Source organism: Symsagittifera roscoffensis, chromosome 9 (genome assembly GCF_963678635.1).
Source record: "Symsagittifera roscoffensis chromosome 9, txSymRosc1.1, whole genome shotgun sequence".
In the NCBI taxonomy this organism is placed as follows: Eukaryota; Metazoa; Xenacoelomorpha; order Acoela; family Convolutidae; genus Symsagittifera; species Symsagittifera roscoffensis.
In genome coordinates this window covers 4,088,145-4,105,671 of record NC_087070.1, presented here as the reverse complement: position 1 = coordinate 4,105,671, position 17,527 = coordinate 4,088,145, and the positions used below count along the sequence as shown (strand labels likewise).

At 35.5% G+C, this 17,527-nt stretch overlaps 1 protein-coding gene across 2 annotated transcripts; it reads left to right on the top strand.

Moving 5' to 3' along the window:
- The first annotated feature begins 740 nt into the window (after positions 1-740).
- LOC134853960 (threonine synthase-like 2) lies at positions 741-11,997 on the top strand. Of its 2 annotated transcripts, none has more exons than XM_063869978.1 (7): positions 741-1,014; positions 1,620-1,793; positions 2,080-2,232; positions 6,749-6,859; positions 7,488-7,669; positions 10,002-10,226; positions 10,475-11,997. In XM_063869978.1, exons 2-7 carry the CDS (start codon positions 1,691-1,693, stop codon positions 10,745-10,747), a joined length of 1,047 nt encoding a protein of 348 aa, XP_063726048.1. In that variant the 5' UTR covers positions 741-1,014; positions 1,620-1,690; the 3' UTR covers positions 10,748-11,997. The 2 variants fall into 2 exon arrangements, with proteins under 2 accessions (XP_063726048.1, XP_063726047.1); XM_063869977.1 differs by lacking the exon at positions 741-1,014 and adding an exon at positions 1,227-1,382.
- The last annotated feature ends 5,530 nt before the right edge of the window (positions 11,998-17,527 follow it).

Below are 17,527 nucleotides of genomic sequence, written 5' to 3'. Positions count from 1 at the left end.
GCAATAGAATATTTTTCTTCAAGAAAATTAGAAGTATTTTAAAATTTTTCTTCTTTTTATTTTTGATCATTCTCGAAAACAGATGTCTATAATGTCTAACTAACTAACGTTCTACCCTTTGATTTAGTGTTTTCATCACACCACGAACAAAAAAACGACATTAATTTGAGAAGCTTTTAGCAGCTTTTTGAATGTGGTCAGCATAGCAACCAAATTAAAAACGCTCCTCATTTCTCCAGACTTAATGAAATCGTCAATGAAAGAATAATCAAGATGAATATCAATTGAATTAGAGAAAAGTCCAAGTCTGTCATATTTTGAATATGAGATACAAAAGCACCTGTGGCACTGTGTCAGATGTGTCTTTTGAGACTGCCCTCCTCCAAGGTGGATACACTTCTGCTGGGGGTGTGTTCGTTCCCCAAACTGTTCCAGTCGAGGCCTTGAACAACGATCGATTAATGGAACTTGAGGTTTACTTGTCGAGTTTTCATAACTAATTTTTTCAAAGAATTGATTCTAACGAAAAATGAAAACGGTAAAATGATAGAACAGTGGTGATATATATTTTTTTTTGATTGAAAATATTGAACAGTTTATTGGTCCACGATGCTTGTTTGAAATGATAAATATTATCATATTTCTATGAGTTAATTGTTTCAAATGTCATCAATACTCTGAGCGTATTGCTTTTTTCATAGATTTGGATTCTATGTTCCGATAAAAACTATGTTGTGACGTTGGTTTTTATAGGATGCTTCATTTGTGACGATAGCCGAATACATTGCATCTCAATTCATATCCACAGATGAAGTTCCTGCCTCGGATCTGAAGTACTTAGTGGAAGAAGGTCTGAAGCCAGAGAAGTTCCATCCAGATTACATTCCAGTGGTCGACATGGGAGTAGAACTAGACATGGAGTCTGGTGAAAAGAAGTGTCGATTGTTCCGAGCAGAAGCGTATCATTCACCATCTTTGGTCTTCAAAGACTACAGGCGCAAATTCAATCTGCAAGTAGGATACATACGTTTTTTTAACACTTTTTACAAGGTAATGTGTTGCTGCGTAAATTTCAGCATCATTAGTGATTGAAAAGCGAATATATCAGGTGTTTTCAGTTCAGTTTTTCTAAAATTGAGATGATATTTTCTGAAACTTCTTACGCTCTGATGAATGTCGAAATGAAAAAGGAAAGTGTTAATATCATACAGCAGAAACCAGTTTGAATTTGACGTCGGATAGTATGCAGATAGTCGGTCAGTATATGAACTATTGCACGAAGAAAAAATATCATTGGGAAAAAGATGTTAAACAAAAGAAGAGCAATGTTCTGATTTGCACCACTGGCGATACAGGAAGTGCTGCGATTGAGGCCCTAAAAGGTGAACAACTTTAAAGACCGAGAAAGTGATGCAGACGGTGGCCACGTATATAGCAGAATACTCCGATAGCCGAAAAAATTGAACTAGGCCTGGAATTGGTCCGTGCTTTTAAACATGGCTCGGATACTACCACCAAGATGCAAGTGCCAAAACTAACTCTAGTAGGCACGGAATGCATCACTTTTAATTGTCCAATACATTATGAAATGTATACGTAATGTTGCGTCGCCGTTTTAGGTCTGCCATTTGTGAACGTGTTTGTGGGCTTCCCTTCTGGATCCCAGATCACTCCTTTCCAGAGACTGCAGATGACCACGTGTCCGGATGATAATGTGCACTGCTTCCAAGTGCAGGGATCGTGCGATGACCTGGATTTGGTGTATCTGGATCTCTTCGCAGACAAAACGCTGAGTTAGTCTTTCTCATGGCAGAAGGTTCAAATTGCAGAAAGTCTCCGTCCAATCAAACCGGCCCGTCACCCTCGAGAAAATCTTAGATCCGCCTCTGCGCCTATTTAAATTTAAAAGCCTATTTTCCTGCCATCCCTCTGTTTAATTCGAATTTAAACTGTAGTGTTGTGTGTCAAATATCCCAGTCTGGTTTCATGGAGTAAAGTTCCGACTTATAACCTAGTTAACACCCCTAACCCTACCACTCGAAAGGGGCGTTGACTTGATCCCATCATCTATTTTCGCAGCTGATGAATTCAACCTGACCTCTGCCAACTCGACCAATTGGGTGCGGATTATGGGCCAAGTTGCTATATTCACCCACATATACCTCCGAGTCATCCACCAATGTCAACCTCAGAAGAATGTCGGAGACAGAGTCAAAATAGTCATCCCTTCTGGTACGTGTATTAAACAGTATTTATATGAACAGTTTTTCAACGTATCCACGTAATTTTACTCCCCACCGTCAATACCATCAACGCTTGGGTTTAATCGTTGAGTGTCTTTCGTTTAAAATAAGTAAACTTATTGGTTGTTCTCTTATTGGCTGTTGGCTGGCTCGTTGTTAATTGCTTTATGGCCGAACTAATCAATTAGACGAGTACAGGTTTATGAATTAAGTGTTTTAAAGCTTTGGTCTTATTGCAAAACACTTTGAGTCCCTACTAGACCAGTCGCGACAGGCTCGGCTGTAAAGCACTTACACCGACTCGGTTATTGAATACGCATAATTTAGCTGTATATGTGATGTCATGGGATATACGGCAACCTTAGAGATAGTTGGCGGGTCCCGAATGATAGACTAAGAAAATAACTTATCGGAATTGATTTTTAAAACCTCAAAGAAATCGCAAAAATTTCAATATAAATAAATTAGTCTGGGAAACTTGAATCAATATCAGATTTCAAAATAGGCAGATAAGTTCATCAGGGTGTTAAGTGTCGCAGGCTGTTCAGTACCAAGACACTAACTGTTCATGATTGTGTACACGCATACAGCCCAGCACAGCGATAGTGAAAATCGTTACCTGTTAGCCGAAAAAAATGATGCAAAGCTTCATTGCTAATACTTAATTTGGCGCACAAAATTACTCTTGGGGAATGTGTTCACATCGATCGGAGCAAGCGTTTGTTACTTGCCATTGAAGTGAATTTTTTTGGCCATCCGTGTATTCGGCTGTGTCACACGCCACCAATGTCATGAATAATATAGTAAGTTTACCATAATGCCCAATTTCATTGTTCCCACCACGCCACTGAAACTCACTGGAAGGAACCATGGTGCAGTATCATTTTTAGCCAATTTTGACAACCTCAGTGAAAATCTACTATCATATTAAAGCCCTAGTTGCTGATTGGGATTCTTTAAAAAATAATCAAAAAAATTGTCACGTTTCGAGAAAAAAAACTATTCGAATTTTTTAAAGAGTCAATGAACGTAGTTCTGACTCTTATATAGGTCGCGATGATTTTGAGTAATGAACTTAGTGAACACTCTTATATAGATCTTGCTGATTTTAAAAGTTTTTTCAGGAAAAGTTTTAGAAGTCTCTAATAACTACAGATGTGCATTCATACATATTAATGCATTTATGAATGCTTTTAGGTGCATCTGCACTTTTTGAACTCAACTGAAATTCATTTGCTGAAAGTGAAGTAAATAGCACTCTCCAAAAACTAAAAGGGAAATGGTGCAAAAAAACGTGAACGATCTCTACTTTCGAAGTTTGAATTTAATTTTTAGATTTCCAGCGGAATAAAAACTTTACCTGTTGATCCAGTTTTCTCAAGTTGGGTGAATCTTATCAAAAAGCGCCAATCATAAATCGTTCTAGAAATTCAAAGAACTTAAAGGGCCACTTTTTTTTGAATTTCGAAATTTTAGATTTTTTCAAAAAAAAGTCGTTTTTTTTGCTTTCTTGCGTTCATTGCTCTTTTCCAATCTTCGATTGGCTATGTTTTTTCAGGAAAAGTTTTAAAACTTGTTCAGGCTCAAAGTATGTCTTTCGCGGTTTGTCTGTTTAAGTTCATTTCCTTGGAAGGCAAGCTCCACTTTCGAACAGCGAAAGCGTGAAAGTCATGAAAAACGTGATCGACTCCATATTCGAAAACAGAACTTGATTATCAGTTTTCCCAGCGAAATGAAAGTTTTTTCTATTGATTCAGTTTTCTCAAAATGGATTAATTTTATCAAAAAAAGTCAATCCTAAATTATTCAAAGAGCTTTCAGGCCATCTGATTTTTTTCGAAAGTTGAGATTTTTTCAGAAAATAAATCAATTCTTTTTTGTCTTTTTTTTTAATTAGAAAGTTGAGATTTTCTCAAAAAACAAGTCAGTGTTTTTTTTAGTTGCGTTCATTGACTCTTTACCAACTGTCTATTGGCTATGGTTTCCCGTTTTTCGGACGAAATTTGATGAGAGGCCTCACAAGTTAATTTCTTCTTTAATAACTTCACCTAATGCAATCATCGTTTCTCAAAACAAGGATAGCCTGTCACCGTGCAAGTACCACATAATATTCCGACCGTAGTCTTAAAAAACTTTTCTTTCATTTTTTGTCGTTTTTACTGTTTTGTGTGATAAAAAGAATAACCAAAAAGCTAAAACTTAGGCATATTCGACAGCCATGGTAAAATTTGCAAACTGTAAAACAGTTTTTGAGGAAAACGAATAAAAAAAACAAAAAAGCAAAATGTTTTTTCAGTTTTTTGCAAACATTTGTTCAGTTCTTGAAGTTTTTGATGCTCAAAATGGCGTTGATAAAACTCCAAAAACTAATTATGTTGAAGTAAATCTATTAAGAATAAATAAGCTATTATAAACGGCCTAATTTAGGCCTAAATAAGCATGCTTACTTGCTTTAATTGCTCGAAGTTAGACGAAAAAGCATAAATTTCAAACCGGTTTTTCTCGACCTTGGAAAAAAGTTTTGGACATTGTTAATGTCGTTCAAAACACGACTGAAAGGGCTTCAAAATGATATATTATCCGACCCATTCCGATAATTTTTTGTGGCACCTGATTTTGTGTGGACACCAAAAAAACAAGGACAGCTAATTACTCTGCAAGTAGCACAGAATGTTCCGACCATAGTCTTTAAAATCTACAAGAAAAGTTTTTTTTACAAGTTAGTGAAGTTATTTGCTGCATGGGCGGATAAAAAAGTCTGATGTAAAACTATAATTTAGGCATAATTGACACAAACTTTTTGTAAAAATTGACTAGAACAACAAAAAAAAATATTTTTTCATTTTTTTGCTGAAAATTTTCAAATTTTTTGAAGTTGTTGGTTCGCAGAATGGAGCTACAAAACTCCAAAAAGTAATTTTACTGCTTGAAGTTAAGTTTTTAGGACTTAAATTTTGCCTAATTAAGCTGTTGTATGCCTGACCGCTCGTTTTATTTGCTCGAAATAGGACGAAAACTCATAAGTTTCAAACCGGTTTTTTTTTCGACAGAAAAATTGTTCGGGAATTTTTAGTGTGGAATTAATCACGACTGAAATGGCCTCAATATGGTATATCACGCAACCCTTTCCGATAATTGATTGTTGTACCTGATTTTGCTTGGAAAACAAAAAAAGAAATAAACTAAAACACCCGAATACAAAGTTCCTCCCCATTTTCAATCATAATAAGATTGAATTAAACCCTCAAGGAGGGAGCTAGTTGCTCATAGTCATTGATAACAAAGTTAGTTAAATAAACTTAAAAACCATGACTTTGGATTAATCGAGTATTTAAATGTTTGTAGTTTGTCAAATAATAACAGGTTCAAATTCTTAAAGATTACAGGTTCTTGAAAAGGATCATAGCCAGGCAAATTGTTCGATCTCGCGAGGGTGTTTGACATTTCTGCTACACGGTAATCAAAAACGCCTTGTTTCCCGTTCGATTTGAATCAGGGCCCTTGTCGGCCCAAAAATCAAGAAAATTTATCGGCAACTCGTTATTAAGAATGTTATTCAGCAAAAATAAATCGTGTTTAAATAACGTCAGTGAAATTCGCAAAAGTTTGCTTTTATTCAAGTAAAAAACATAATCCTCATCATTCAATTCATGTTTTTTGTAACACCATTTTAAGCATCGTCGTTGAAATTTTTCTATTCGCTGGTCGGAACAAAAACAGAAAATTTATATTTAAATTTTATGATTGCTTTTTTTTCTGAAATCAGTTTAGTAGTAACATTGGAACATTTTGTGTTATTCGCACAGCAACCGGATATCCTTGTTATATTTGGTATACGTAAAGAAAAGAAGAACATTCCAAAAATCACAGGTGGGTTTGAGGATTAAAATTGGATCAACCGTACATTCTCTAAGTGACCTGCCATAGAATTTTCCCGCTATCCATCTATTTAATTTGAAAGTATTTTGCTATAAAGTTAGAAATTTGAAAAACGCCCAAATTTAATAGGTTGACTTATTTTTTTTAAGAGATCGCATTTGCATAACTGTTAATCACCTAAGACAACTTTTTAATTTTTTTTCTATTATCATTGTTACGCTTGCCATTAATTAATTTAATCAATTTAGGCTATTTTCAAATATAATTTACGAAAAACTCTCTTCCTAAATTGATTTCGTTTTTTTCTCCCCTTAATAGATGTTGTTTTTTCTCCCCCTAAATTGATTTTGTTTTTTTTCTCCCTCTAAACTGATATGGGCGGTAAATTGTATAGTCGATTATGAAAAACCAAAGGTTTACCCACGACTCATTTTTTCAGGTTACTGTGCGGTAGATATCGAAGTCGGATGTTATTTGAATAAATTTTGGAAAACTTCAATATCAAGTCCCTTGCCAGCTTAGGAATTGCTGTTTGATAACCCAAAAGTTTTGGAGCATGATGTTTATTATGATTCGAATTTAGCCTTTAACAATGATGTGTTTGAATGTATTGTCCATGTGTTTAGGTGCATGTGGGAATGTTTGCAGTGCTCTATTTGCAGTTAGAATGGGGCTGCCATTGGACATCGTGGTTGCCAATAACTCTAACGCATTCTTCCGCACTATTTACCATACAGGTAAAAACAAACGTTATTTCAGTCCACTGCTAGGGTTTAAAGGGGGTGGGATAGGCGAACTCCCTTCCCATCCACTAATTGGACCCCTTCACAACTCCAAGCAACCACAACATTTTTGGTAAGATTATACGAGGGTTGTCTACTTTGATGAATGGTGCTAATTTAAATGGTCGTAGGAACTTGTGAAGAAAGTGCGTAGTGTTCACAGCAGCTGTGTTTTTTTCTTAATAATGGCGTTGAAGTGGGGTATTCATGACATGAATTATCGATCACATGATTATCATGAGAAAGCGGTAAATTAATACCAAAATTGGTTTAGCTTAGATAACTTGTTCATAAAATAAACGAGGGCTCTTTCAATTTCCCACCCCCTCGTAAAATTACAAAACAAAGCTGGTCAAAAATTGTTCACAAATTTGATGGTAGAAATGTTTAAAAATTTGTTCACCTGTTCGCGCTGACACGTTTTAATGCAGTTCATAACTAGAAAAGTAATTTTAAATAGACTTTCATATAATGATTTTCAGAAAAATCAAAGGTGGGACTGAAAAGAGCCTAAATGAGTAACAGAGTAACCAAATAAGGAGATACGTAGAGATTCGTGAGTCATCGTAGTAGTTTTAATTAGGTGTGATTGTGGTTGAGAGTGGAAATCAGAGACAGACAGTGTCGAATGCGATGGACAGTCAGTGGAGTCCCGCTCTCACCAGAATACTGTTCCTCTTGTCTCCTCGTGATAACACTGGCCTGTATGATCAACACGCACTGCAGAAACTGAAAAGAGCAGAGCCAATCAACGTGCCTTGTAAGGTAAGTGTAAATTGATGAAGTCCAGTAGACATGGATTGACTCGGGGTTTCTTCTTGAATCGTTCTGCGGGGTTTCTTCTTGACACTTGCGATAAAAAGTGTATTGCAACCGGTTACTAGTTAGACTTGCGGTTGCAACTGTTGCTTGCGGGTACTAGACGTTTTTCCCGTAATGGTCAAAATAAGAAATGGTTCATTTAAGTTCAGTTCATCATGAATTCAAATCTTTTTATGCGTCTCAAGTACACTTTGTCTAGAGGTAACGAATACGCGTGGAACGGCAAAGGTCCTGTGTTTGAATCTGATAGTAGTTGATTTCTTTTCAAACGGGGAAAATTCCGTTTCAAAAATATTGAGCGCTCATTATTTGTCTGCTTGTGTTTTGTTGTCTGAGTTGCCACATCGTAGAATTGTTTTTTTTTGCTGTACGCAATGTATAATATAGTTGATTTTTGTGTTTAAGAGTCCATGAGTGTAGTTCAGACCTTTATATAGGTCGTGATGAGTTTTTTTCAGGACTCAATTTTTCTTTTTTGTGGTTTGACTTTTGATTTTATTTTAAGCTCAATTTATTTTCTTAGTTAAAAGGAAGGCAAACTCCCCTATCAAACAGCAAAAGTGTAAAGGTCACAAAAATTGTGATCGACTTCTAGTTTCGTAGGTGATTTTTAATTTTCAGATTTCCCAGCGGATAAACTTTTTGATTAAGTTTTTCAACATTCGGTTAATTTATCATAAAAGAGCCAATCATAAATTGTTTTAAAAATTCAAAGAGTTTTAAGAGCATCTATTTTTTTTTCTTTGAAATTTGAAAGTTAAGATTTTGCCACAAAGCAAGTCAGTATTTTTTATTTACTTGCGTTTTTTGACTCTTTTCCAACTGTCTGTTGGCTGTGTTTTAATTTACTGCTGCTGTTTGTAATTCAAGATTTCGTATATGAAATCTATTCAAGATTTCGTATATGTTTTTTTTGCTTAAAAACTTTCTTATGCACATATTATTTCGGTCTATATTTTATTGGCTTAGTGGTCTTATATTGTGTCGTCTGTTGACCGAAGAAATTGATCGCGTGTGTGTGGGTATTTTGAGGGGAAGAGGCACCCGATTTTTTTCGCTTTTATGTCTTTTTGAATTCTTTTCGGCTAAAACGGTTTCTGCTCATGTTCTTTTGGCTTTTTTCTACCGCTAGCATGTTTTTTCAGATGCTATTTTCACATTTCATTGTCTTGCCTTTTTTTTCAAAAATAGTTTTATTCATTTTGATACATCTAGTTTTTTGGCAATTCCGATTTTAAGAGTCATGAACGTAGATAAAATTTGTTCACGCTCAAACTTATTTTTTTTTGCGGTTTGATTTTTGATTTATTTTCAGTTCAGTTCTTTTCCTTTGTTAAAAGGACACAATCTCCACTATCGATCAACAAACATATAAAGGTGACCAAAAAACGTGTTTTTTGACCTCTAGTTTCGAAATTGGAAATTAATCAAATGATTTCCTAGCGTATTAATTAAATTTACCTTTTTATCCAGTTGATTTAATTTAATCAAAAAGTTTTAATCCGAAATAAGTCTTGAAATTCAAAGAGCTTAGACCATATATTGTTTTCTTTAAAGTTTTTTCAAAATATGAAGTCTTTTTCAAAATATATAGTCTTTAAAACTAAAATGAAGTTCTTTTTTTCCTCGCGTTCATAATAATTGTGCTTTCTGCGATTCGCTGAGAATCTATGAAAGGATATCCAGCCTTTCTAAGCCTAAATCGTTTCTTTACTTGCCCACAATCCAGACTGAGTTATTTTGTTGAAAGATGCTCTTATTTTTGCGACTCAAAGTCATTTTTTTCATGTCTAGAACTTTGTACTACTAATTCAGCCGAAATCAGTCAGGCTGTGATAAACCTGAAGCTAGAGGTCAAGCGAGAGCTCTTAATCACACACTATCATTGATTACACGATCTGAAGATCGCATAGTGATGAACGCCTTACCACTATTCAAAGAGCCAGGACTCTTTTCCAAACTGTCTGTTTGATGTTTTAGATTTTTTACTATTTCTTTTCTCGATTGTATCGTTAGTGGTGCGAAGCTCCGTTTCGCCTCTGTGAAATTTTTTTCGGAGTTCCTTATGATATTTTTGATGATTAACTGTCATTTTTAAAAAAAATAAACCTTATTTTGAATGTGTTTTGGAAAATCAAAAATACAAGTTTTACAAGGATAGACCACTATAATGTAGACCTGTTGATATGTCATATGAAGGAAGATACGAGGGTTTCCAAGACAATTTCAGGCTAACAAAAACATTTGATAGCATTTGTGTAATTTTGTTTTGTAGGCCTTGGCGAGTCTGCGTGAACAAGTGTGTGGATGTGAGGTCGCCTCGGATGAAGAAACGATTGCCATGATGAAGCACCTCAACCAGAACCAGTACGCCTCAAAGCATCAAAACACTCGGAGTAACTCAAGTGATAGGAATCATGACAGCAGTATTAATAATAAGGGGCTAGTCGTTTGCCCACATACAGCAGTTGGGTTTGTGGCGTTGAAAAAGCATCTCCAGGTTCGTTTGGTTCTTAGTATTTAATTGGGCAAGTTAAGTTTAAACTAAGGAAAAATGCGATTCACTGGATTTTTGAGATACTCAGTTTCTGTAGTCATTAACGTTTTTCAAAATTTGCTGTAGAAACAACTACTCGAGCTCGAAATTTAATTTTATTGGTATGAAAACTTTCTTGTTCAATTGAAAATTTCGAAAGCGTTGTCATTGTAGAGGTTGAACAAAGTTATTGCAAATCATTTTGCTTTCAGGGGCCAGCAGAGACCGGTGCTGACAAGAAAAACACCCTTGACTTCAACTTGGTCCAGAATACTGAGTGTGCCAATATGCTTGAAGATATTGACCCTGTTGTTGTTTTGGCAACCGCCCACCCAGACAAGTTCTCACATGTGATCAAAGACAGGGCGGGTTTGGAATATAATGTGACTCATTCTTTCCCGTCGGCAGAGGAGAGATTTGTTAAATTAGACAAAGACGAAGATTGGCGAAAGCGGATTGTGGAAATGATTAAGAGTGCTAACTAAATTAAATGAAAAATGGTATAGTGAAGAGTGTCTGTATGCATTTGCGAATAACATGCTTTGTAAATTTATCACTCAAAGGATTACGTAGTCTTTGCACTTCTCTTGTCATTATAAATGGGCGAGAAATAGTTAATCATAAAGCTAATCAAAAGTATATTTGAAATTAGATTATTTAGATTCTTTTTATTGAAAAACAGTGCAGTATAAAACTTTTTGGCTTTATTACACTTGCGAGAGCAAGCAAGTGTCGTGCAATCGGGAACTATACTTTTTCCCTGTAAACAAGTTTTCTTACGCATCACTGCTGAAAGAAATTGTGCAGTTGCTTTATTCATGAACTTAACTAACTTTGAGACCTTTCCCTACTTGGCCTAGAGGTAACGCACACCTGGGGATTTAGGGGGGCGGATGCTTCTTCCTCTCGGGGATTCGACCCCCTGCCGACCCAAAGGGTCTCCCCTTTGTACTATGTTGCGATATCCATTTTTGGCTGACTGGCCCTAAAGTTTTTCTAAAGGCGCTTTTGGCGCCAAAATATATTATTTTGAGGGCGTAGCGCTTGTCAAAATTTTCCAAAAAGTGCCTAAAAACGCCTTTTTGGCCTGTTTTTTTTTCAAAAACTTGCATGCGGCAAAATGTGGTCTTTATAGTGACTTGGGAGAGCTCGGATAATCAATTTGGTCGACCTAAAAAAAGGTCGATAAAGTTTTCGATTTCTTTTTGAAAAGCCGCCCTTCCCCCTCAAAAAAATCCTAGATCCGCCTCTGGTAACTCAGATGCCTTTGTACCCTAAGGTATGGGGTTTAAGTCCCGGCAGGACCTTTTTATCAGTATGTATGAAATTGATTTTTGTTCCGGAAAAATTTGAATTGTCGGACTTTCGTTTGCCTGCCTTTTTTTATTGCATCAGTTACTTTATTTTGTGTCGCTTCAAAGGCAAAAAATATTTGAGTAAGACTCTTGCTATTTTTTTTTTCAGGAAAAAGTCTTGAAATTTCTTCACGCTTAATTTTAATTTTTCGCTAATTTTTAGTTTATTTCTATTGTTAAAAGGAAGGCAAACTCCACTGTCGAACAGCAAAATTGTGAAAGCCACGAAAAACGTCATTGACTTCTATTTTCGAAAATGGAAATTAATTATCAGACTTCCCAGCGAAATAAATGTTTTACCTATTGATCCAGTTTTCTCAAATTGGGTTAATTTAACAAATTAAGTGTCTATCATAATTTGTTCTACAAATTCGAAGAGCTTCAAGGCCATCTATTTTTTCGAAATTCGTAACTTGTAGGTTTTTGAAAAAACAAGTCAGTTTTAATTTTAGTTTCCTTGCCTTCATTACTCTTTTCCAACTGTCAGTTGGCTATGTTTCAAGTAGTTTCTGTTGCAAGTTTTCAGTTTTAAAACTTAATTGCTCAAAGTTTTTTGACAGCAATTTTTATGGCATTGTTTTTGCTTTCGGATCAATGGGCGTCTATCCACTTGTCTGCTTAGGTTCCACTCGGTAAATATTAAAAGCTTATTCAATACTGGTGGTTGTGTTTTTCTTCTGTTTTTCTGAAATTATCTTCCCTTTTCCCAACAAAAATTTTCCGAATTTATTCCGTTTCATTTTCTATTCACTAGCTTGCAATGCTGCACTGGCGTTGTATCGCAAGTGATGCGAAGCTCCGCTTCGCCTCTGTATAAATCATACTATTGTATTTTTTGTATCATAGAAATTTATTTTATCGCAATCAAGTACCAAAGCATAAAAACACCTCATTTCAGTATTTTTTCCGTACCTGGTACAGTTGAGATAGATAAGGTGAAAATCCTTGAATGTTTCTGTAGATTCCAAGAAGCCAATAAAAAATAAAATGCATACAAATCTCAATTATGCTCGAAGCTTCTCAAACATCCAATTTATCAAGTCTGTAAACCAGCGAAGTTTGTTCTATAAGATCAGTCTACTGTTGTATCTACCTAATCTCAAGTTTCTTTGTTGAGTTTCAATATTTGAGAACAGCTCAAAATATATTGGGCAAGTTAATAGTTTTTTTTATCAACAAAGTAAACTTTACTAATTCAGGTCATGTGGCTTCTTTTTGTTAGCCTAGAATTTGTTCACGTCCATTTTTTTTTTATTCCGACCACTGAAATTTGTGAGGAACTTTGTCTTCGGATGTTTTGATTTTTTGTTTACCACGCATAATTAGGAGCCACAACTAATCATCGGAATGTTCCGAGTGACATATCATATTAAAGCGCTTTCAGTTTTGATTTTTTGTCTATTTTCAAGCAAATATAGCGATCGAGCAGGTTTATTTCAAGAAGATCAGATTTTTTAAGCCGTGAAAACTTGGTTTTAATCCAGTTAAATTTTCTTTAAGCGCCTTTTTTGAGATAATTTTCTTTTGTAAGTAGAACTTGATTTTTAAAATTGTTTTCTGATAAGAGTCAATGAACGTAGTGAAGACTCTTATATAAGTAGTTTTGACTTTTTACAAGAAACGTTCAATTTTCGCTGTTTGGATTGATTTCTTTTATAGTTCATTTCATTTCTTTTATTTGATAATAAAAGAAACGCAAATTCCACTATTGAACAGCAAAACTGTAAAATTGAGGTGATCAAATTCTAATTTAGAAAATGGATTTTAAGTTACCCAGCGGAATTAATATTTACTTGTGAATTTTTACCAAATATAATATATTTTTTTTCATGAAATTCAACAGCTTGTAAATGCTGGATTGTTCAACAATTGGCAAGAAAATGGATAGAGGAGAAAACTCATTTATCAACCAGGAAGGTTCAGAATTACCAAAAGCCATTGAAAGATTGTGTAATGAGGCAAAAGGGAATTTATAAATAAAAATATCAGGCTGTTGTTTTGCATTGGTCTCTGTCATCGTGTTTGTTACGCAGAAAGGCAAACAAGATCGTTTGTAATCAGGCCAAAGCCCTGAATGGTCCAAATGCCACCTTATGTATCTGAATCGAATTGTTTTTGGTTAGTAAATTGAAAAACCATAAATTTTGGACAATATCGAATATTGTGTGAATATTTGCAGTAATAAGGAAAATAAAGCGACTTTTTAATCTGCCTCAAATCTCAATTATTTTGAAGCGATTTTGTTGTGCGTTATAATTCGGTACGCTTAAATCTCGTTACTCATCATAATCGGCGGCGGAAAAATTTTTATTGGGGGGGGGGGGAGCGGGGGGGGGGGGGGTACAGCCAATGCTAAGGATATTAACACAGACTATTATATTACCAATAGCACTTCAGCTTCAAGGTGCCATGGATCTGTAGCGTAGAGGTAGGGAAGGAGACCCACAACAAAGTAAGAGGTTTCGAACGTCGGCAGGGTCGGATGTTTTTAATGAACTTTTTCGTATACTAGTTAAAATGCGTCCGCTCTATAAATTGAGGCATTTTGGTAAATTAGTTGGTAAATTTTTTTTTCAAATTGGCTGATTCTGCTAATGCGTCATAATTGGCTTGCGTCACCTAGCAATTATGTCGACTCATAATTGGCGTGCGTCACTTAAGAAATTTTGTACACGCAGAGTTTTACTCATTCAGTTTTTCCCAGTAGCGTTATTGGTCATATTTTTTGCTTGTGTATGCGAAGTGCCATTTCGCTTCTGTGTAGGACCCTTAATGTAAAAAACAGGCCATAAAAGGCGTTTTTGGGTACTTTTTGGAAAATTTTGATTAAAAAAATTGCATTTTTTCGGCGTGCGCTCCCCTTCAAAATTAGTTATATTGGCGCCTTTAGAAAATTTTGAGGTTGGTCAGCCAAAAATGGTTGTAAAATTATACCAAAGGGGGACTTCGGAAAAAATTTAGCAACCAGAATTTTTTCGCCTCTCGCTCGGCACGCTACTCAGCGCGCATAAATTAGTCCAGAGCATGGCAATATTGGTCATTTTCAAACTCCAGAAAAAAATTGAAGGTAAACTATCTTTTCGCATTTGAATTCTGGGAGTCGATATCTTCAATAGGGTATACTCTATTTTGGTCAAAATTTAGCATATTTTAGTTAGTATTTAGCATATACTAACGTATTCTTTTGAGCAAGAATTTTGCCTCAATTCAATTTGGAACGATTCCTGAGCCGGATTAATTCACCGCTTACGCGTTGATAGCATGAAAAATGCCCCGTGTTTATTATCTCAAATTGGTTATCTTTCAACCCCATAACTTCTAGGTGAAATATCTTTCTAAATTCAGATTTTTGTAGTTGTTTTTTCTTCGACTTATGGTTTTCCTTTCTTAGATTTTTAAAATTATTTTCTAGGTGATACGTGCAAAATTTTGCATTGTGGTTTTTTGGGTGTCGCATTTAATTCTGTCAGCTTATTTACCTTGTGTTTTTTCTATTAATTTATGGCCAATTGGAATTGATCATATTGAGATTGTTTTAGAAAAATTGATTTCAACTTCTCCAACCCGCTTTGAAAAAAACGGTGTTTTTTCACAAAGGCAACGTTGCTCGATACTTCTTGATGTAATTGTCTGTTATATTCCTGTATTGGTGCAGGTAATTCAAGTCTAAGAATTTTTGCTAAAAAGCTTTGGTATTTGCACTAACGAGCGTTGTGTGTCATTTTGACTTTTTTCCCAAGTTAACTCGAATATAAAGTGGTCATTTGGTGGCACTTTTGCTATAATTACACTCTGTAGCATTGGCAGATCCATAACCTTTTTCTTTTTGGCTAGTTTTCGCAATCTTTCAAGGACCCGTGGCGCAGATGAGAGAACGTGTGACGCCAAATCTTGATGTCACAGGTTCGAATCTGACACATCATAAGTTTTACTAATTCGGGGCTTATTTACTTTTTTCTTTTCCATTTTATAGAGCTGATTTTTGTAGTTTTACAACTAGTGTTAGCGCATCTTTATCCGTGTTTTAAGCTTGCGACTAGAAGCATTATCAAATCGGATAATTTACTTCTCGGGTTAAATTGTTGAACAGAATTATCTCAACTTCGAGTATCTTAGGTTCTCGGGCACTTTTGGTCTAGAGGTAAAAACTGAACCTGAGTTGGCAAAGGTCGTAGATTCGAGCTGACCAGGACCTGTTTTGATCAAAAACTTTTTATTCAGTTTTTTTTGTTTAAAAAATTGTCGGCCTACTGTTTGTCCGCTTATGTTTGGTCGGCTTAGTTGCAGTTTTTTTACGCTTGAGCAATTTTCATTGTGCTTAAGCTATTTTCACTAATTGAAAGTTTTTTTTATTTTTCAAAAATTTTTATTCACTTCGTCTGATTTTTATAAATTCCTTCTTTTTTTCGCTTAAAATTTTTTTGTCCCTAAATGTTTCGGCTCAAGTTTGAGGCTTAGTGACCTTATTTTGCTTTGTTTTAAGGAAAATTGATTTTAATCTTTTTTGTGAGTTTACGTAGGGGGGGGGGGGGGGGGGGGAAGGTTGATTTGCGATGAACGATGCGGAGTTGTAATTAAAAAAATGAATGCTTAGTTAAAGAAAGCTTTTAGCAGTATGCTATATATTATCCAAAACAACATCCGTATTGGTATGATGAAGTCTTTTTTCATTTTCAGATAATGGCCCAAAACATGCTGTCCAGGTCCGCCTCGTCCCTACTACGTCGGCTTTGTACTAGTCCCCCCAGTATGTCGTCTGTTTTATTGACGAGGGGCATGGCCCAGGAGGCAGCCGCTTCTACAAAGACCACTGAGGTGTCAAAGAAGATGAAGTTCACGTTCGCATCCCCATCTAAAGTGTTCTACGATAACGACACTGAAGTAAGTCATCAGCTGGAGTGTTATTAATTAATCACACTGAAAATTAAAGTTAATTCGCTGAAAAGTCACACTGAAAATGAAGAGATTGTCATAAAGGTGAACAGGATATTGTAGTTTTTGTCGCCTTCATGTTTCTTCTTTCTAGACGAGTCATCTGAAATATGAAAAACAGTAAAAAAAAATGTTTTCTGCTCATTTTCATTGCAACCAACTTGCAAACGTTTTCAAAATAGGTGAATAATTGAATTTCCCTACTACCTTGTTTTCCGCAGTAATTCTTGGCGGAACCTGCATGCTCGAAAGACCGAGTGCGCAAAAATTTTGTCAACCAATCAGAGATCACTATTCAAAAATTCGGAAGAAGTAAGCGATATATTCGGTCAGTTATGGACCGTTTAAAGGGCGTTGATTGGTTGAGAATTTCGCGCATGGGAAAAGGTCCCATCGTTTAGATTCGAATGTACATTTGGGTCTATGATGTTTCAGGTGAAACAAGTGGATGTGCCCTGTATCAATGACGTCATGGGCATCTGTCCCAACCACGTGCCCCTTCTGGCTGTGCTCAAACCAGGTCAAACAGTCTCCTCTAATAATAATCCCACTTCTTTACTTTTTGAACTTTTATCTGACCCTTAACCTTAAATTATATGTAAGTCTAAGCTTTGCCAGAGGATAAAAATAAATAAGTCTAAGCTTTGCCCTTCGTTAATGTACACAATTTGGCATATTGATTATGAAAATATGTTTGGGATCTTTTTAACTACCCTCACCTAGTAAGAGTTTCCATCTCTATGAAGGACTAATCCAACGGCTAAGCGTGTAAGAGTTTGCACCTTGTAACGAATTCCACCCCTTTTGCAATAGGGCGGTGGAGGTATGGTCAATAAGAGTTTGTTTAAAGAACAGTTTTTGATCAGCTCAAGCTGTTTTCAAGTAAGACTAGTTTGGCTGGCGATTTTGTTTCAGATAAGATATTACGATTTACTGTGTATATAGTTTCTTTAAAAAATTATTGCACTCTTATGTCAA